Here is a 21561-nt window from a genome sequence, read left to right on the forward strand (position 1 = left end):
GAGCGGTGCGGCGGAGACATTAGACTGGTAGAGGATAGCAACAATGGATGATGAGAAGGAAACGTATTTACAAGATGACTAAAATGTATGTCGTTTACCCTGTGTAGAATTAATAGCCTATTGATATTTGGCGGCCAAAACTATTTCCAACCAGTATCAACAAAAAGTTTAAACTAGGCTAAATAGCATCAAAAAAGGAGAGTAGGCTATGGAGCAGCTAGGGGCGCTTGGCTGGATACAAGTGCCCCTTTCCCGGATGAGATGCGGATTTCAGTCCGGAATGCGACATCGATGGCGGAGGCTCGGCTCAACTTGTCCCCCCGAACTAAACTGATTCTGGAGGTCCTGATGGTGTTGATGTGTCTCGGCGCAGTCACAGGTGTGTGTCATCATAACGCAGATGCGCAACTACAAGGAAAACCTTTTATGTTCATAAAGCTCATGAAAATATACTTAATCATTTCGAAAAAGTGAATCACTTTTCAGTTTTCACTGACTTCCAGTTGATATGCGTTTTCTTCATTGTAGCATTAGACGCCCACTATGTTCCCCTCTTCCTTCAATACATTGGGCTCCTATAATGGTTTTAATAAAAAATGTGGGGTTTAAGAGGTCCTAAACCCTGATTAAAAATACCCTGAACACTGATTAAAGATGCTCTGAACACTGATTTGGAGAGCCTTTTATGCCTGTGTAAAATAATCAAGGGGAAACGCTGGCGTGATGAATGCTGTACCAATCCCCGCTGGGTGCTGCTATACATTGGTGCCAGATGTCTCTCTGTGTGATGTGCTTTCTTTTAGAAAGACACTGGCCATGTTTGTGATTAAAGCACCACAAGCATCGAAATGTTGTTTTTGATGTTGCCTTATTCTTTCAATGGAATTTGTAGCAGTGGCTTTTCTTAGAAGAATGCTTTGAGACCTCTACAGGAGGCCTACTCTGAAACGTGCTGTATAAATTAAAGCGGCAATCAGCAGTTGAAACAACAACCAAGCGTTTTCCCTTCCCCCGTTCCTCTACAAAGCTGACAGTTGGGGCTGAAGAAATATAACCACTCTAAAATTCATAGAAGTAGATGTGGATGCAAGGACTGACCATCTAGGAGAACAAAATATAGTTTTAACCATGTTGAGGCTATATAGTGTCTTTACATTTACTTTGTTTACAAACATTGGTGTAAAACAAGTTTATATTTTGGGTTCTGATGAGGTACGACAGTTGAACTAAGCTCACGAGGCATAAGTTATATTCTTGAAGAATCAATGGATGCATACAGATAACTGCCAAAATAAAGGAAACACTTGAGTAAATGAGGGGATACAAAGTGTATATTGAAAGCAGGTGCTTCAACCCAGGAGTGGTTCCTGAGTTCATTAAGCAATTATCATCCCATCATGCTTAGGGTCATGTATATAAAATGCCCAGTTGCCCATTATTTTGGCTACCATGGCTAGAAGAGATCTCAGTTGTGGGTGTGTCAGTCAGCCAGTCAGTCACCAGATCCCAACCCAACTGAACACTTATGTGAGATTCTGCAGTTTTCCACCATCATCAACAACAACACACCACATTATGGCATTTCTCATGGAAGAGTGGTGTTTCAACCCTCAATAAAGTTCCAAACAATTGTAGAATGTATGTCGAGCTGTTCTGACGGCGCGTGGTGGCCCAGCGCCCTATGAAGATGCTTTATGTTGCTTTCCTTTATTTGGGCAGTTACCGGTATCTTTTATTTACAGAGGTGGGACTGAATCACTATTATTTGAGTCACAAGCAAGTCTCAAGTCATGAGGTCCATGTCTCAAGTCCAGTCACAAATAGAACTGGTCGAGTCTGGAGTCAAGTCCAAGTCGTGCATTGTAAGAGCAAGTCAAGTCTCAAGTCAAGTAAAATAAAACATCGATACAATGACTTCAACTACAAATATGTGTCTATTGATTGAGGCTACATGACAGCTCTTTTCATTATTTTGTCTACAACACATTTTTGATGATGTAATAATGAATTTGAACAACATATTCTAAATGCAAGCTTCATAAGTAAATGATCCTTTTGAATCCATTTCGACATAGCAAAAGACCAGCAGGCCTATCTATGCTAGTGATTGTGTTGCTTAATGCCCATTGCTGGTGAGCTTGTAAAGTAAACAGTTAATATTATTTTGGAGCTGTAAATATGTATTTTATGTTAAACCTCTCGCTCTACAATTAGACGTTTGCCGGCACCCGATCCTATAGTTGTACAGCAAATCAACAATCTGTTCGCTAGATCATTGTTTCCTAAACGTTTTGACCGGAGTGTTCAACGCTCGCGAATTCCCGCGTACGCACATATGCACATGCGGACACAATCTGAGCAGATGTAGCCTGTCATTGCCATAGAAATAAGAATTCATACAGCCATAAACGGTTATGTATTTACAAAACACAAGATACAGAAATAAATTGCGTTTTCCACCTGCATTTTGAACTGAAAGTCATTCATGTCAATATCAATTAGGGATATCGTGTCACTTCTCTAGAGTCCAGAGCAAGCAGCATCATAACGCTTCGAACACACCGACGGTGTTTTGGCGCAAAATGGCACGAGGCCTCATCTGGATATGTAAGGCAACAGCAGTTCAACATTCACCTTCTGCTACCATTTCTGTCAAGCAATTAACACATACATTTTGACACATATGTTCGAAAAATCCAACTTATGCACTACACCGAACACACTGCAACTACATCTGCAACGCAATGCTGCAAAGCAAACGCAGCGTTTCATTGGAAATTGATATAATTCTGGTGTTCCAAAATACAATCTGTCTGTTGGTGTGTTCTAAGCGTTACAAGGCTGGAAGCTACTCTACTGTATGCAGCGGAGGTTCAGCATTCGCTATAGGTAGTGGAGGTCGGAAAGCAGGGTCTGTCTGTAGCCTTTCTCTTCCTCACAAACATCTTCATCCCATATGTATTGAAGGCAGTGTGATGTTACAGCTATCTTATGACATTATAGCCAATACGTAGAACTGAGGTACTGTATATATAGCCTAATTAACTCACCCAAACTAGGCCTCACTGAAATATGAAAATGTTCGAATGAAATTGCTTGGTAGCCTGTTGTTCTGGCAAAGATCCTCTGTAACATATTTCTGAGCTGTATATAGATAATATCAACATAGCATCATCCAAAAATGACTATAGCAACTGCAGATAGGCCCCTTTAATGGAAGGTGAAGATCCATGTGACTCTAATGCTGTCATATTATGTGTGTGTGTCTGTAGGTAACATCCTGGTGATTGTGATAGTGGCGGCCACCAAGACCTTCCACTGCGTGACATCAGTGCTCATTATGAACCTGGCCATCAGTGACCTGTTGGTCGGGGTTGGAGTCATGCCCTTCATAGCTCTCTCCATCATGAACAACGGATGGGTCGACTGTACTGTAAGGCTGATCTGGAGCTTCTATTCATCTGTGTGTGTGAGAGTGTGTGTGAGTGTCATTGATGTTATAGTGCCTCTAAGCAGTCATATAGTTAATCTGTAGGTACCATAACCCAGGGTGTACCATAACCCAGGGGTGTACCATAACCCAGGGGTGTACCATAACCCAGGGGTGTACCATAACCCAGGAGTGTACCATAACCCAGGGTTGTACCATAACCCAGGGGTGTACCATAACCCAGGGTGTACCATAACCCAGGTGTGGACCATAACCCAGGGGTGGACCATAACCCAGGGGTGGACCATAACCCAGGGGTGGACCATAACCCAGGGGTGGACCATAACCCAGGTGTGGACCATAACCCAGGTGTGGACCATAACCCAGGGGTGTACCATAGCCCAGGTGTGGACCATAACCCAGGGGTGGACCATAACCCAGGGGTGGACCATAACCCAGGGCTGTACCATAACCCAGGGAGACCAACCCTCCTAATGGAGAGCTACTGGGTTATCAGATGTGTAACTCTCCTGGAGCAGGGTTGTCAGGCGGGTAACTCTCCTGGAGCAGGGTTGTCAGGTGGGTCGCTCTCCTGGAGCAGGGTTGTCAGGCGGGTAACTCTCCTGGAGCAGGGTTGTCAGGCAGGTAACTCTCCTGGAGCAGGGTTGTCAGGTGGGTCGCTCTCCTGGAGCAGGGTTGTCAGGCGGGTAACTCTCCTGGAGCAGGGTTGTCAGGCGGGTAACTCTCCTGGGGCAGGGTTGTCAGGTGGGTAACTCTCCTGGAGCAGGGTTGTCAGGCGGGTAACTCTCCTGGAGCAGGGTTGTCAGGCGGGTAACTCTCCTGGAGCAGGGTTGTCAGGCAGGTAACTCACCTGGAGCAGGGTTGTCAGGTGGGTAACTCTCCTGGAGCAGGGTTGTCAGGTGGGTCGCTCTCCTGGAGCAGGGTTGTCAGGCGGGTAACTCTCCTGGAGCAGGGTTGTCAGGCGGGTAACTCTCCTGGAGCAGAGTTGTCAGGCAGGTAACTCTCCTGGAGCAGAGTTGTCAGGCAGGTAACTCTCCTGGAACAGGGTTGTCAGGCGGGTAACTCTCCTGGAACAGGGTTGTCAGTGGCTGCCCCTTCCATAACACTAGTGAGTTTTTCAAAAGTTTATTTGATCGTCTGTGTGTGAGAAATGTGCCCCATAACAGTGACTGGACTGGTTCATCTGATTCTCCCTACCTTCTGTCTGCTAGGACCTGTGTCTGTATGTGGGGTACACCTCCTCAGTCTACTGTACAGCCTCCGTCCTGACCCTGGCAGCCATCGCCCTGGACCGCTACCACTCTATCATGGACTGTCTGCGCTACAGGTAACTCAATGAGCCTGACTAACTACAAGACTATACATTTGAACCAACTAAAATATATCTAGACAAATGATACAATGCCTTCAGAAAGTATTCCCAGGGGGTGTGAATACTTTCTGAAGGCACTGTACTACTAACTGAAGATCTAGACCAATCAGATCTAAACCTAGGACATCTCATTAGACTATAAATCTAGACCAATCTGTTTTTAACCTAGGACATCTCATTAGACTATAGATCTAGACCAGGGTGTCAAAGTCAAATGGACGGAGGGCCAAATAAAAATTTAGCTACAAGCCGAGGGCCGGACTGTTCGAATGTTCATTGAAATTTTTTTAAATGACGCATATAGTCTAGTGAACCTAATTGAACCTACTGAAAACCTAACAAATATATTCCAATATGATCAGATAAATAAAGCAATATTTTCTTATGGCTCTGTCAGTAATCTTTAATTTTCAACAGACACAAAAGACAAATTTCCTTTATATAAAAATCCCCATAACATGAACATTAAATGAAAGAAACCGGTATTCAAGGCACCATCAGTAGCCTATATTTTCTATTTTAGCAAAAGTGGGCTAAATTTACTTCAAAGAAAAAAACAATAATAGCAATTTTCTATCATCCACTCAACTGAAATATTTTTTAAATATAATTGGATTGAAATACAATAAAATAAAGTGCAAAAATCTATTAATCAAAAACAACACTTTGTTTAAGGAGAAGTAACATGCAGTGAAAACAAATATTAAACTTTAACTTTTAAACTTGAACTGAGTAAAAACTCTAAATATGTGATTGCACAGTAATGTTCACTTGTTTGAGGTTGAGGGTGATACTTGGTGGTGTCCCATCTTTTCCACAAGTTCATCAATGTTCGGGGTAAGGCTCTGAGCTGAGGAAATCCTCAGAATTGAGTGGAGGTGTTCAGCAGTAAGTCGACTTCTGTGTGATGTTTTGTTCAAGTTCATCAAAGAAAACAGTTGTTCACACAGGTATGTGCTGCCAAACATAGACAACGTTTGAGCAGCCTGGATGCGCAGCTGGGGCATTGTGTCGGGGAGGAAACGGGCGAACTCCGCAGCACCCACTGCCGCATATTTTGCCCTCAGTGCATCATTGCATTGGAGGTCAATCAACTCCATTTGGAGGTTTGGTGGTGAGCTTTCCACGTCAACAGCAAATGGGTTACCGAGCAGTTCCAACCTGCTTTTTTGTGCTTCAAAGTCAGCAAATCGGCGTCGAAAGTCAGCGGCAAGCATACCTATTTTATCAGCCAACTGTGCGCTCGGGAACGCACTGGTAGAGAGCTTCTCTTTCATGGTCTGGCAGCTGGGAAAGTGGCTCAAATTTTCTTTCCGCATCTGCGTCTCCCACAGAGTCAGTTTGGTTTTAAATGCCTTCACTGTACTGTACATATCAGAGATGACACGATCCCGACCCTGCAGCTGCAAGTTCATTGCATTCAGATGACTCGTAATGTCACACAGAAAAGCCATTTCACACAGAAACATTTCGTCTCGGAGTTGTGTTGTGTCTTTCCCTTTGCTGTCCAAGAACAGACAAATCTCCTCACGAAGCTCGAAACATCTTTGAAGCACCTTTCCCTGGCTTAGCCATCGCACCTCTGTGTGATAAGGCAAATCACCATGCTCCGTTTCTAACTCCGTCAGAAATGCCTTGAACTGGCGGTGATTCAAACCTTTGGCTCTGATAAAGTTAACTGTGCGCGTGATGATGCTCATTACATGCTCCATTTTCAAGGCTTTACCGCACAACGCTTCCTGGTGTATGATACAATGATAAGCTGTCAGCTCACCTGTCGCGTTTTCCTCTTGCATCTTTTCCCGTATCTTTGCCACCAGTCCGCTCCTGTGTCCACACATCGCAGGTGCTCCGTCGGTTGTCAAACCCACGAGTTTTTCCCAAGGCAGCTCCATCTCATTTACACATCTTGACACCTCTTCATACAAATCATGCCCCGTAGTTGTGCCATGCATAGGACGTAAAGCCAAAAACTCCTCTGTCACGCTTAGGCTGGAGTCCACTCCGCGGATGAAAATTGACAACTGGGCAATGTCAGAAATGTCGGTGCTCTCATCCACAGCCAAGGAATATGCAATGAAATCTTTTCCCTTTTTCACAAGCTGCTCTTTTAGATTGATGGACAACTGGTCTACTCTCTCGGCAATGGTGTTTCTGCTCAGACTCACATTTAAAAGAGTTGCCTTTTTTCTGGGCAAACTTCGTCACAAACTTTAATCATGCAGTTTTTGATGAAATCCCCCTCCGTAAATGGCCGGGCTGATTTAGCGATCTCTTCTGCCAAAATAAAACTGGCCTTGACAGCAGCCTGGCCTTGTGATTTGGCTTTTTTGAACAGAGCCTGTCGAGATTTGAGGCCTCGTTTTAATTCCTCTGCCTTTTGTAGCCTTTGTTCCATGTCCATATTCTTGTTTTTGTCCGCGTGTTTCGTTTCATAATGTCGTCTCAGATTATACTCTTTCAGTACCGCCACACTTTCTCCACACAGAAGACACACAGGTTTTCCAGCTACCTCCGTGAACAAATACTCCGACTCCCACCTTGTTTGAAACCCCCGGTTCTCAGTGTCCACCTTCCGTTTTGCCATTTTTGATGGGTATCTGAAAGTTAATTTTACTGTGATGCTGACAACTGCTGTGCCAATAAATATTGAAATGAAGCAGCCTACTGCTCGGTGCGTCACCGTTGCATTGTGGGAAATGTAGTATTGGTGCGTGTAAAAGATCTGCGGGCTGCCGGCTTGCTGCGGTCTGCGGGCCGGTTCTAATAACAAATCAAGATCATCCCAGGGGCCGTAAAAAACCTTCTCGCGGGCCGGATGTGGCCCGCGGGCCTTGACTCTGACATATGTGATCTAGACCAATCTGTTTTTAACCTAGGACATCTCATTAGACTATAGATCTATACCAATCAGATTTAAACCTAGGACATCTGATTAGACTATAGACCAATCAGATCTAAACCTAGGACATCGCATTAGACTATAGACCAATCAGATCTAAACCCAGGACATCTCATTAGACTATATACCAATCCGATCTAAACCTAGGATATCTCATTAGATTATAGACCAATCCGATCTAAACCTAGGACATCTCATTAGACTATAGACCAATCAGATCTAAACCTAGGACATCTCATTAGACTATAGACCAATCCGATCTAAACCTAGGACATCTCATTAGACTATAGACCAATCAGATCTAAACCTAGGACATCTCATTAGATTATAGACCAATCAGATCTAAACCTAGGACATCTCATTAGACTATAGATCTAGATTAGAAACAGTTAAATCAAGCACAGACATTTCCTTCAGTAAATGGAACTTTTCTAGTTATTTTGATGATTATTCCAGTTCCCACTGTACCCTATGGAGGAAGTGTGCTGTGGTGCTGTGGATCTGGCTCCAGGCCCTGGTCACCAGCTGTCCTCCTCTGCTGGGCTGGAGCACTGTGTCCTACATGGCTCCCATGTACAGGTTGGTGTAGGTTCCATTCCCGCTGGGGTCAAATATACTAACAATGTATGATCTCAAAATGTATGGAATGTCAGCACTAAAATGTATGTTTGCTTTAGATAAAAGCCTGCATTGCCCTTATTAATGTGTAATATTTTCAGTGAGTACAATGTATCAATAATTGCTATTACTCATTCTTACAGTGTTGCATAACAGTGATCATTTCCAATACTTGTTACACTGTGCAGTACTTCCAATACTTGTTACACTGTGCAGTACTTCCAATACTTGTTACACTGTGCAGTACTTCCAATACTTGTTACACTGTGCAGTACTTCCAATACTTGTTACACTGTGCAGTACTTCCAATACTTGTTACACTGTGCAGTACTTCCAATACTTGTTACACTGTACTTCAATACATGTTACACTGTGCAGTACTTCCAATACTTGTTACACTGTGCAGTACTTCCAGGACATGTTACACTGTGCAGTACTTCAGGACATGTTACACTGTGCAGTACTTCCAGGACATGTTACACTGTGCAGTACTTCCAGGACATGTTACAGTAATAAGGTCACTAATGTAAACTATCCCCATGTACTATTATTTCAGCTGTGCGGTGAACTGGAAGAGCAGTCCCAGCTACACAGCCTTCATGGCTGCCCTGTCCTTCCTCATGCCTGCTGCAGTAATCCTCTTCTGTTACGTCATCATCGTCCGTGTAGCCCGGAGCCACGCCAGGAGGATCCACAACCTGGAGGACCAGCTGCAGAGAAACACTGGAATGCCGAGCTCCTCCTTCCCGACCGAGAGTACTTCTGAGCGGACTAGTCCGAGGTGTCTAGGTGCCCACGGTCCTTCCACCTCCAGGCTGGTGTATCATCTGAGTGGGCGGTTTGTATCGGAGACCCATGGAGAGGTTGGGGACGAGGTTCCTTCAGGGTCAGATCATACTGCTGGAGCTCCACAGACCTCCAACCACCCAGACTCTACCTCCAGCTCCAATGCTGCATCCCGGAGACTGTTCTCCTTCCTGGCCCAACACGCCCCCCATGGCCACCCCCATCCGCCCCACCAGAACTCCAACTCCAATCACCTCCAGCACCACGGGGTTGTACGTCTCTTCCTGGTTATCGCCGCCTTCTTCCTGTGTTGGACTCCATATATAGGCGTTGCGCTAGTCCAGGCCACGGAGACCGCCCTATCGTGTAAGTCCTCCTTAGTCCCGCCCTCAGCGGTTACCTTCTCCTATTGGTTGGTTCTGTTGAACTCAGACATCAATCCTGTGCTGTATGCTCTGCTCAGTCAGGGAGGTTCCAGGGGCTCTGCGGTGCCTGAAGCAGAAGATCAGAGTGCGTCTTGGGGGAACGTGGTGGGGAGTGGGGAGGCGAGACCAGGGGGAGGGAGAGGAGGGGAGGAGCAGTGAACCATGTGACCCATGTACTCTGACTTCCGTCCATCCCCGCCCCCAGTGGCCCCTCCCCCATCCTGGCCTAGTATGTTCTGGATCTGGGTCTAACATCCACAACCCACCTGTAGGAGAGGGGCTGAGACGGGCCTACTGCTCTTCCGTCTTCACAGTCGACTCCAACTTCTCGGACAGCTCCAGGGAGCGTGTGTGTGGTGTGTTCCGCCCCGGTAGCTCCGCCTCTTCCTCCACCTCCTCCTGCCCCCTGTGGCAGGACTCAGTTGGAGGAGGTGGGGAGAGGAGTTCAAACAGGAGGTTGGAGTGCCTGCAGGTCCCCACCAGGACAGCAGAGGGCAGCAGTCTGCCGTTCTCTGCAGCCACCAGAGACAGACAGGCAACCTTCTTCTATGGACAGATCACAGTGAGGGTAGAGCATGATGTATGCTAGTTGGAGCGGATTAAGATCTTTATGAACCATCCATCTGTCGTTGATCAAGGCACTTAACCCCGAATGAAACGTCTCCAGGAGTGCTGTACTATGACTTACCCTGCGCTCCAACCTCAGAGGACGTGGGGTAAAACAGAAGACTAACGGCTCTATCCAATCAGATCCGCTTTAGCCGACATCAGCATAGCAGTTGTTTTGATGGTGTCAGAGGCAGAACTGCGTTAGAGCTGTCAAATCCACAAGTGGCTCCCGGCATTATACCTATAACAGACATTGCCATTGGCTGCACAGAGTCTGATTAACAGAAATCCTATACAGTCTTGTTTACAAGTTTGAATAGTGGAGTGTGAGATGTAATCTACACCTCCATTAGAAACACTGGAATGTGAGATGTAATCTACACCTCCATTAGAAACACTGGAATGTGAAATGTAATCTACACCTCCATTAGAAACACTGGAATGTGAGATGTAATCTACACCTCCATTAGAAACACTGTAATGTGAGATGTAATCTACACCTCCATTAGAAACAGTGGAATGTGAATGTATTCTACACCTCCATTAGAAACACTGGAATGAGAGATGTAATCTACACCTCTATTAGAAACACTGTAATGTGAGATGTAATCTACACCTCCATTAGGAACACTGGAATGTGAGATGTAATCTATACCTCCATTAGGAACACTGGAATGTGAGATGTAATCTACACCTTCATTAGAAACACTGGAATGTGAGATGTAATCTACACCTCCATTAGAAACACTGGAATGTGAGATGTAATCTACACCTCCATTAGAAACACTGGAATGTGAGATGTAATCTACACCTCCATTAGAAACACTGGAATGTGAGATGTAATCTACACCTCCATTAGAAACACTGGAATGTGAGATGTAATCTACACCTCCATTAGAAACACTGGAATGTGAGATGTAATCTACACCTCCATTAGAAACACTGGAATGTGAGATGTAATCTACACCTCCATTAGAAACACTGGAATGTGAGATGTAATCTACACCTCCATTAGAAACACTGGAATGTGAGATGTAATCTACACCTCCATTAGAAACACTGGAATGTGAGATGTAATCTACACCTCCATTAGAAACACTGGAATGTGAGATGTAATCTACACCTCCATTAGAAACACTGGAATGTGAGATGTAATCTACACCTCCATTAGAAACACTGGAATGGTTAAATTAGTTTTTTAGATGTAATCTACACCTCCATTAGAAACACTGGAATGTGAGAAATGTAATCTACACCTCCATTAGAAACACTGGAATGTGAAATTAAATCTGATACTGTAATCTTATACTGTCTACCTTTTCATTAAATCTGTTATACTGATGATAAATAAATTCCCCTTCTTTTGGTTAAATTAGTTTTTTATTTGAAAATAATTGTTTCTAGTTCCTTTTCCTTGTAAATTAAATCTGTTATACTGCTGTTCCTTTTCTTTGTAACTTCTAACATGAGTGTGGTCTTTTCTTTCCTTGTAAATTAAATCTGTTATACTGTCTAAAATTAAATCTGCAGCTGTGCTCCCCTGTGTTATAATTAAATCTGTTATACTGTCTAGTTCCTTTTCCTTTGTACATTAAATCTGTTATACTGTCTAGTTCCTTTTCCTTTGTAAATTAAATCTGTTATACTGTCTAGTTCCTTTTCCTTTGTACATTAAATCTGTTATACTGTCTAGTTCCTTTATAAATTAAATATGTTATACTGTCTAGTTCCTTTATAAATTAAATCTGTTATACTGTCTAGTTCCTTTGTACATTAAATCTGTTATACTGTCTAGTTCCTTTGTAAATTAAATCTGTTATACTGTCTAGTTCCTTTGTAACTGTCTATTAAATCTGTTATACTGTCTAGTTCCTTTGTACATTAAATCTGTTATACTGTCTAGTTCCTTTGTACATTAAATTAAATCTGTTATACTGTCTAGTTCCTTTATAAATTAAATCTGTATACATTAAATTAAATCTATATATACTGTTATACTGTCTAGTTCCTTTATAAATTAAATATGTAAATTAAAATTAAATCTGTTATACTGTCTTTGTAGTTCCTTTATAAATTAAATCTGTTATACTGTCTAGTTCCTTTGTAAATTAAATCTTTATAAATTAAATCTGTTATACTGTCTAGTTCCTTTGTAAAAATTAAATCTGTTATACTGTCTAGTTCCTTTGTAATTAAATCTGTTATACTGTCTAGTTCTTTAGTAAATTAAATCTGTTATACTGTCTAGTTCCTTTGTAAATTAAATTCTGTTATACTGTCTAGTTCCTTTGTAAATTACATCTGTTATACTGTCTAGTTCCTTTATAAATTAAATATGTTTCTGTTATACTTTAGTTCCTTTGTACATTAAATAAATTAAATCTGTTATACTGTCTAGTTCCTTTTCCTTTATTTAAATCTGTTATTTCCTTTTCTGTCCACATAAATTAAATCTGTTATACTGTCTAGTTCCTTTGTAAATTAAATCTGTTATACTGTCTAGTTCCTTTGACAATTCAGTTCCTTTGTAAATTAAATCTGTTATACTGTCTAGTTCCTAAAAATCTGTTATACTGTCTACATTGCAAATCTGTTATACTGTCTGTTCCTTTGTAAATAAAAAATTCCTTTATAAATTAAATCTGTTATACTGTCTGGTTCCTTTGTAAATTAAATCTGTTATATTTTATAAATCTAATCCAATTAAATCTGTTATACTGTCTAGTTCCTTTGTAATAAATATATATATTAAATTTTATACTAAGTTCCAAATTACATCTGTTAAACTAATAAATATATTCAAAATTAAATAATATTTTTAAATAAATTAAATCTGTATACTGTCTAGTTCCTTTGTTTAGATTTCCTTTTCACATGTCTTGTTGAAGAAAAATATATATATATTTTATACTAATCCAGTAAACTATAAATATATATATTTTATACTAACACAAAAATAATATTTTTAAATAGTACAGCGTCAAGAACTAACTGATCTAAATCCAACCACGCTGTGTTCTTCTTCAGATGTGATAATCAATATGTTGAAGAACTAACTGATCTAACACACGCGTCATCATGTAATCCAACCACACTGTGTTCTTCTTCAGATGTGATAATCAATATGTTGAAGAACTAACTGATCTAACACACAGCGTCATCATGTAATCCAACCACACTGTGTTCTTCTTCAGATGTGATAATCATATGTTGCATTTATTATTTCAGTGTAAAAAGTCAACTTCATTCCTTACAAAGGTTTACAGTTATGTCTAGCAATAATTCCAGAGGAATACAATATCATGATTATATTGTCATTACGAAGAATGACAATGAGAGATTACAGTGCTGATGTAGTACTTCTATTCAGGGTTGGGCTCAGTACCATTACAATTCAGACAATTTGGGACTGAAATTCCAATTCCAAACTTCAATTCAAATGTTCCTCAATGCTTTTCAATGAGGGGAATTGGAATTTCAGTTTATTTCCAGAATTGACTGAATTGAAATGGAACTGAGCCCAACCCTGTACTCTATTGCAGAACAAAAGAATAGGCAGTGAAGTGAATGGACTGCTCAGTTATATCTGGTCATCTCTGCATGCTTGTTCTGTAGATGTCATGTCAGTCGCTCGCTGTCCCTTCACATCAGTGGTCAAACTAAATGCAGAAATAGAAAAACATGTCCATTTACTAAGATGCATCTCAGAGTTCATTCAAGATGGATGAGTGCAATAAGAATGGTTGTAGTGTGAGGCTGTGGCATAACCAGTCTGATCGTGCCTCCCTCTGAACAAATAGAACAGACAGATAATAGCACATGGTGAGTGTTGAGCAGTGGTCATGTATACATTCACAACAAGGCAGAGGTTCTGCCCACTTCCTGTTTGAAGCCGCGCCTACATTTTGGTCTGTGTTTTGCTCGGTTCGTTACCTCATCAGTAATCTCTTCTTCTCTGGACCTTGGAGGTTGATGGGAACATGATGTTGACACCTGAGGGACAACAGGGACATGCCCACCAGAACTCCGTCTCTCCTGGTTCTCTTCTTCTCTGGACCTTGGAGGTTGATGGGAACATGATGTTGACACCTGAGGGACAACAGGGACATGCCCACCAGAACTCAGTCTCTCCTGGTTCTCTTCTTCTCTGGACCTTGAAGGTTGATAGGAACATGATGTTGACACCTGAGGGACAACAGGGACATGCCCACCAGAACTCAGTCTCTCCTGGTTCTCTTCTTCTCTGGACCTTGAAGGTTGATAGGAACATGATGTTGACACCTGAGGGACAACAGGGACATGCCCACCAGAACTCAGTCTCTCCTGGTTCTCTTCTTCTCTGGACCTTGAAGGTTGATAGGAACATGATGTTGACACCTGAGGGACAACAGGGACATGCCCACCAGAACTCCGTCTCTCCTGGTTCTCTTCTTCTCTGGACCTTGAAGGTTGATAGGAACATGATGTTGACACCTGAGGGACAACAGGGACATGCCCACCAGAACTCAGTCTCTCCTGGTTCTCTTCTTCTCTGGACCTTGAAGGTTGATAGGAACATGATGTTGACACCTGAGGGACAACAGGGACATGCCCACCAGAACTCAGTCTCTCCTGGTTATCTTCTTCTCTGGACCTTGGAGGTTGATGGGAACATGATGTTGACACCTGAGGGACAACAGGGACATGCCCACCAGAACTCAGTCTCTCCTGGTTCTCTTCTTCTCTGGACCTTGAAGGTTGATAGGAACATGATGTTGACACCTGAGGGACAACAGGGACATGCCCACCAGAACTCAGTCTCTCCTGGTTCTCTTCTTCTCTGGACCTTGAAGGTTGATAGGAACATGATGTTGACACCTGAGGGACAACAGGGACATGCCCACCAGAACTCCGTCTCTCCTGGTTCTCTTCTTCTCTGGACCTTGAAGGTTGATAGGAACATGATGTTGACACCTGAGGGACAACAGGGACATGCCCACCAGAACTCCGTCTCTCCTGGTTCTCTTCTTCTCTGGATCTTGAAGGTTGATGGGATCATGATGTTAAAGCCAGAATGCCCATCATCAGTCTGACAAAAACTGACAAAAACATGTAACTATTATTAGTCTGTCAATCTATCCTTGTCTTTTGAAAAGCAAAGGCAAGTTCGCAAGTCTTCCCAGGCATGATGTAAATACATGTATCAGTCCAATGGAATGACCTTGAGGTATTGCTAAATGACGTGAGCCCATGCACCAACTCTGATGACTTCTAAAATGGTGGAGGTCAAGTAGGAAATAATTGTTTGTTGATTGTGAAATGAACAAACATTGATATCAGTGCTTTTTGCAGTGAAATGAAAAGGTCTTGAACAGACCCAGACGGACTGACAGACCAACAGAAAGGTTTCAGGCAGAAACTAGTGAGAGGGAAGGGGAAAGAGAGAGGGCGGAGGGCAGAGGTCGACCATGCAGGGCATCATGGCAATCAAGTGTCCAAGGTGTGTGTGTGTGTGTGTATCGGTATGTGTGTCTGTACACTGTATGTGTGTCTGTATCTGTCCATCTGTCCATTCATCCATTCGTGTGCGTGTTTGCCTCTGCCTGTCTGTTTCAGTGTGTCCGTCCATCCCTCCACATTAAACAGTGGTCAGTGTGTAAAGGTAGACATGGAGGGCCTTGCTCTCCTGCTCCAGTTGAGGCTGGAGCCGGGCCCTGCCTCCTCCTCAGCTGGTTCCTCCCGTTTACTCTGCAGCTTAGCATGGAGCTGGATGAAGCACTGGTCCCAGTCCTCTGGAAGCAGCAACATCAGGAAGCCCAGGCAGATGATCAACACGGCGATCAGACGCACTGCGTTGAAGTGGATCTCACATGTGTACAGGTCAACCACTGGAACACAACATAACAAGGCTTATATTACCTAGAACTTAATGATCAGGCCTTCATAACGTAACGCTGACAGAAGTGACATAACATTAACACAAACAGGTCCCCAACACAACACATCAATCTGAATCAACACTAGGGGAGTTGGGGGAGAAGTTGAGTCAAAGGGGAAGTTGAGACACCCTTGTTTCAGGGGTAAGTTGTGCCAAGAGATGGACAAGCTATGTTTTCAAAACTGTAATGTTTTCATGAATTCTGATTATTTCCAGGGAAATAGGAAAGTTAACCAGGGAGGCCGGATTCAATTTCATCGCGGATTATAGGCATTGCTGCTTTTAAAAGCAATTTCCCGATTGAACCGGCAGATGCAGCGTTTACCGTGAATGGGATCTCTGTGAATGTGGTAACATTACCTTTAAAAACCACAACTCCTAGAATTGAATCCCGGCCTGAGTTAAGGTTGTTCCATTGGATGGGATAAATATCTGGAGAAAAGGACAAGGACACAGTAGAGTTGGAGGAGAAGGAGCAGAGACTTACTGGCATTGACAGGGACACTCAGGACGATGCCCAGAGAGATTAATGTGGGGTACGTGATGGCAATGCCAAAGTTCACCAGGATATTGAAAGCTGTGGAGGAGAAAAAGTTCAACTTTACTTATTTACTACAACTATTTCACTCACAGTCAAAAAGAGAAACTAGTCAGCAACTTTTCAATAGAGCTCGATTCATTGGGTGGGCGGGAGGGGGGTTTGTATCAGTCTCCACACTGGTAGAGGGTTGTATCAGTCTCTATACTGGTTGAGGTTTGCACCAGTCTCCACACTGGTTGCAGGTTTGCATCAGTCTCCACACTGGTTGAGGTTTGCAGCGGTCCCTACACTGGTTGAGGTTTGCACCAGTCCCTACACTGGTTGAGGTTTGCACCAGTCTCTACACTGGTTGCATGTTTGTATCAGTCTCTACACTGGTTGAGGTTTGTATCAGTCTCTACACTGGTTGAGGTTTGCACCAGTCTCTACACTGGTTGAGGTTTGTATCAGTCTCTACACTGGTTGAGGTTTGCATCAGTCTCCATACTGGTTGCAGGTTTGCATCAGTCTCTATACTGGTTGAGGTTTGCATCAGTCTCTACACTGGTTGAGGTTTGCATCAGTCTCCACACTGGTTGCAGGTTTGCATACGTCTCCACACTGGTTGAGGTTTGCATCAGTCTCCACACTGGTTGAGGTTTGCATCAGTCTCCACACTGGTTGAGGTTTGCATCAGTCTCTACACTGGTTGCAGGTTTGCATCAGTTTCCATACTGGTTGCAGGTTTGCATCAGTCTCCATACTGGTTGCAGGTTTGCATCAGTCTCTATACTGGTTGAGGTTTGCATCAGTCTCTACACTGGTTGAGGTTTGCATCAGTCTCCACACTGGTTGAGGTTTGCATCAGTCTCTACACTGGTTGAGGTTTGCATCAGTCTCCACACTGAAAGTAATCTCCAGAAGTCCGTGCTTACCAAAGAGCAGGCCTGCTACCCCACAGAGGTATAACCAGGGGATGTCCTCAAGAGAACCAAAGTATTCCACATGGGTGAAGTACAGGATGACTGGCACAAAGCTGATGAACACAAAATTAGCCCCGCCGACGATCGTCAGAAAGAGCGCTGCCTCCCCAAACTTGGCACTGCCCAGGACCATTTTAAAGAGCACCTGTGGAGAGAGACAAATAGGATCAAATCAAATTGTATTTGTCACACGCGCCAATTACAACAGGTGTAGAACCTACCGTTAAATGCTTACTTACAAGCCCTTAACCAACAATGCAGTTGAAGAAATAGAGTTAAGAAAACATTTACTAAATAAACTAAAGTTTTAATAAATTATTAAATCAAAAACGTAACACAAGAAAATTATGTAACAATGATGAGGGTATTTATATATTTTTAAGTTTTCCTTTATTTAACCAGGCAAGTCAGTTAAGAACAAATTCTTATTTTCAATGACGGTCTAGGAACCGTTGGTTAACTGCCTGTTCAGGGGAAGAAAAACAGATTTGTACCTTGTCAGCTCGGGGATTTCAACTTGCAACCTTCCGGTTACTAGTCCAACACTCTAACCACTAGGCTACCCTGCTGCCCCATATACAGGGGGTACAGAGTCAATGTGCGGGGTTACAGGTTAGCCGAGGTAATTTGTAAAGTGACTATGCATAGATAATAAACAGCGAGTAGATGCAGTGTAAAAACAAAGAGGGGACCGTGATCCAGGGGGCGAGGGAAAGGGATAGAGGAGAGTGATAGGAGGGAGGGAGTTGATGCATCAGGTATTGTAGGTACCTCATACATTCACCCCCTTTTCCGCCCCCTTAACGAGAACATGCGGGCAGACCAAAGAGAGAGGGTGTACCTGCCAACCGTCTCCCTGGCCTGGCACTCTGCCACCGCTGTCTGTTGACCACATTAGGCCATTGTGACAGAGGGGCAGGAGATGCCAGAGCAGCTATATTATAGAACAGGAGACACCACAGAACAGCTATATTATAGAACAGGAGACACCACAGAACAGCCATATTATAGAACAGGAGACACCACAGAGCAGCTATATTATAGAACAGGAGACACCACAGAGCAGCTATATTATAGAACAGGAGACACCACAGAGCAGCTATATTATAGAACAGGAGACACCACAGAGCAGCTATATTATAGAACAGGAGACACCACAGAACAGCTATATTATAGAACAGGAGACACCACAGAGCAGCTATATTATAGAACAGGAGACACCACAGAACAGCTATATTATAGAACACCACAGAGAGACACCACAGAGCAGCTATATTATAGAACAGGAGACACCACAGAGCAGCTATATTATAGAACAGGAGACACCACAGAGCAGCTATATTATAGAACAGGAGACACCACAGAGCAGCTATATTATAGAACAGGAGACACCACAGAACAGCTATATTATAGAACAGGAGACACCACAGAGCAGCTATATTATAGAACAGGAGACACCACAGAACAGCTATATTATAGAACAGGAGACACCACAGAACAGCTATATTATAGAACAGGAGACACCACAGAACAGCTATATTATAGAACAGGAGACACCACAGAACAGCTATATTATAGAACAGGAGACACCACAGAACAGCTATATTATAGAACAGGAGACACCACAGAACAGCTATATTATAGAACAGGAGACACCACAGAACAGCTATATTATAGAACAGGAGACACCACAGAACAGCTATATTATAGAACAGGAGACACACAGAACAGCTATATTATAGAACAGGAGACACCACCGAGCAGCTATATTATAGAACAGGAGACACCACAGAACAGCTATATTATAGAACAGGAGACACCACAGAGCAGCTATATTATAGAACAGGAGACACCACAGAACAGCCATATTATAGAACAGGAGACACCACAGAACAGCCATATTATAGAACAGGAGACACCACAGAACAGCTATATTATAGAACAGGAGACACCACAGAACAGCCATATTATAGAACAGGAGACACCACAGAACAGCTATATTATAGAACAGGAGACACCACAGAACAGCTATATTATAGAACAGGAGACACCACAGAACAGCCATATTATAGAACAGGAGACACCACAGAACAGCTATATTATAGAACAGGAGACACCACAGAACAGCTATATTATAGAACAGGAGACACCACAGAGCAGCCATATTATAGAACAGGAGACACCACAGATCAGCTATATTATAGAACAGGAGACACCACAGAGCAGCCATATTATAGAACAGGAGACACCACAGAACAGCTATATTATAGAACAGGAGACACCACAGAACAGCCATATTATAGAACAGGAGAGAGCTACAGAACAGATATTATAGAACAGGAGACACCACAGAACAGCTATATTATAGAACAGGAGACACCACAGAACAGCTATATTATAGAACAGGAGACACCACAGAACAGCCATATTATAGAACAGGAGACACCACAGAACAGCTATATTATAGAACAGGAGACACCACAGAACAGCCATATTATAGAACAGGAGACACCACAGAACAGCTATATTATAGAACAGAAGACACCACAGAACAGCCATATTATATACCCATCAACCCCAGAACTTTTATATACCCATCAACCCCTCTTTTTGTCTGTTTGTCCTCCACGGGCAGTCACCAGTGTTTCCTAAACTGGGTACTGGGGACCCAAAGGGGTGCACGTGCACGTCTGTCTGTCTGTCTGTCTGTCTGTCTGTCTGTCTGTCTGTCTGTCTGTCTGTCTGTCTGTCTGTCTGTCTGTCTGTCTGTCTGTCTGTCTGTCTGTCTGTCTGTCTGTCTGTCTGTCTGTCTGTCTGTCTGTCCTGTCTGTCTGTCTGTCCAACTTGGCTATATTTTGGCCATCATACTGACACTGAATGTCAGGTTCTGGAGGCCTATCAATGCACAAACACCAAACTACATACCCCACACATCCATCCATCTGTCCATTCAGAATCTATAAGGATCTGCCTGTCACAGTCTGAACATCTGCAGGTCTATCAAATGAAACACCAAATTACGGCCCGTTTAGCCCAGCCCAGATGTTTTAGAATGCTTCATAGTATTTCATAATATCTAATCTAGTCTCCTGTTACCTGATTATATAAGGAACACATCTAAGGAGACTCACGAGCCTGTCCCTGTATGCACAAAGACTCCTTACATGAGACCTAACATTGCTCCTAATCTGTATTTCATAAAGGAGGATGTTTGCGTGATTTTTTCTTTGAAACGTTTTGAGGACATCTTCATCTCACTGAAGGAGGAAAGAAAAATGGAGACACATAAAAGGTCTCAGATGACACACCCCCTTTCAATCACAAAAAATAACCATGTATTTATTAATTTCAACCACAAATAATAACCATGTATTCATTCCTTTTAACCACAAATAATAACCATGTATTCATTCCTTTCAACCACAAAGAATAACCATGTTTTCATTCATTTCAATCACAAAGAATAACCATGTTTTCATTCCTTTCAACCACAAAGAATGAGGTGTTCCTTTGATTCTGTCTTTTAAGAGAAGACTGTACCATGTCTCACAGTTAAGCAAACAAATGTGTCCTGTGTGTGAGAATGTGTGTGTGTTTGTGTGTTTGTTCATAGAGTAGAGAAGTACCTTGTAGAGTGCAGACATAGAAGCGGAGGCCACAACGAAGGTGATCCCCATGACAGAGTGGCTGTGGAAGCCGTCAGCGTAGGTCATCATCACGATGCCAGCGATGGCAAAGATGGCCGCCACGATCTGCACAGGGAAAGGTGGAGAGGACATATTACAATATATACCACTTAGCAGGTTTTTTTAAGGAGTGGGGCACTGCTTACATTTTATTGGATAGGATAGTGTAGAAGGAGGAAGGGGAGGGTTGAACCTGGATGTGGACATGAAGCTACTGTATGGTCAGGGTAAAGGTTGAATTCTTTCACTTTGAATTCAAGCTGGATTTATTCATAGTTTGAAAGCACAAGTA

At 42.9% G+C, this 21561-nt stretch overlaps 2 protein-coding genes across 4 annotated transcripts in view; one reads left to right on the forward strand and one right to left on the reverse strand.

Annotated features, from left to right (window-relative positions):
- Window positions 1-258: 258 nt before the first annotated feature.
- On the forward strand, window positions 259-9713 carry LOC124042233 (5-hydroxytryptamine receptor 1D-like). The gene is made up of 5 exons (XM_046360650.1): window positions 259-379; window positions 3273-3433; window positions 4663-4778; window positions 8182-8304; window positions 8900-9713. The coding sequence occupies exons 1-5, from the start codon at window positions 262-264 to the stop codon at window positions 9711-9713; spliced, it is 1332 nt and encodes a 443-aa protein (XP_046216606.1). The 5' UTR covers window positions 259-261.
- A 5846-nt stretch (window positions 9714-15559) lies between these two features.
- slc35f3b (solute carrier family 35 member F3b) overlaps window positions 15560-21561 on the reverse strand; it is a 172785-nt gene continuing 166783 nt past the window's right edge. For all 3 annotated transcript variants that reach the window (XM_046358260.1, XM_046358259.1, XM_046358262.1), the window contains 4 exons: window positions 21210-21335; window positions 17536-17728; window positions 16568-16657; window positions 15560-16030 (listed from right to left, as the gene is read on the reverse strand). In XM_046358260.1, the coding sequence (XP_046214216.1) occupies window positions 15792-16030; window positions 16568-16657; window positions 17536-17728; window positions 21210-21335 (648 nt within the window). In that variant the 3' untranslated portion in view covers window positions 15560-15791. The remainder of the gene's footprint in view (window positions 16031-16567; window positions 16658-17535; window positions 17729-21209; window positions 21336-21561) is intronic.

This window comes from Oncorhynchus gorbuscha, linkage group LG08 (genome assembly GCF_021184085.1).
Source record: "Oncorhynchus gorbuscha isolate QuinsamMale2020 ecotype Even-year linkage group LG08, OgorEven_v1.0, whole genome shotgun sequence".
Classification (NCBI taxonomy): domain Eukaryota; kingdom Metazoa; phylum Chordata; class Actinopteri; order Salmoniformes; family Salmonidae; genus Oncorhynchus; species Oncorhynchus gorbuscha.

Coding starts and splice junctions, on each gene's coding strand:
- LOC124042233 (XM_046360650.1), top strand. CDS start 262: ATGCGGATTTCAGTCCGGAATGCGACATCGATGGCGGAGGCTCGGCTC. Junction 3,434..4,662: donor ACGGATGGGTCGACTGTACT/GTAAGGCTGATC, acceptor TCTGTCTGCTAG/GACCTGTGTCTGTATGTGGG. Junction 4,779..8,181: donor ATGGACTGTCTGCGCTACAG/GTAACTCAATGA, acceptor TGATTATTCCAG/TTCCCACTGTACCCTATGGA.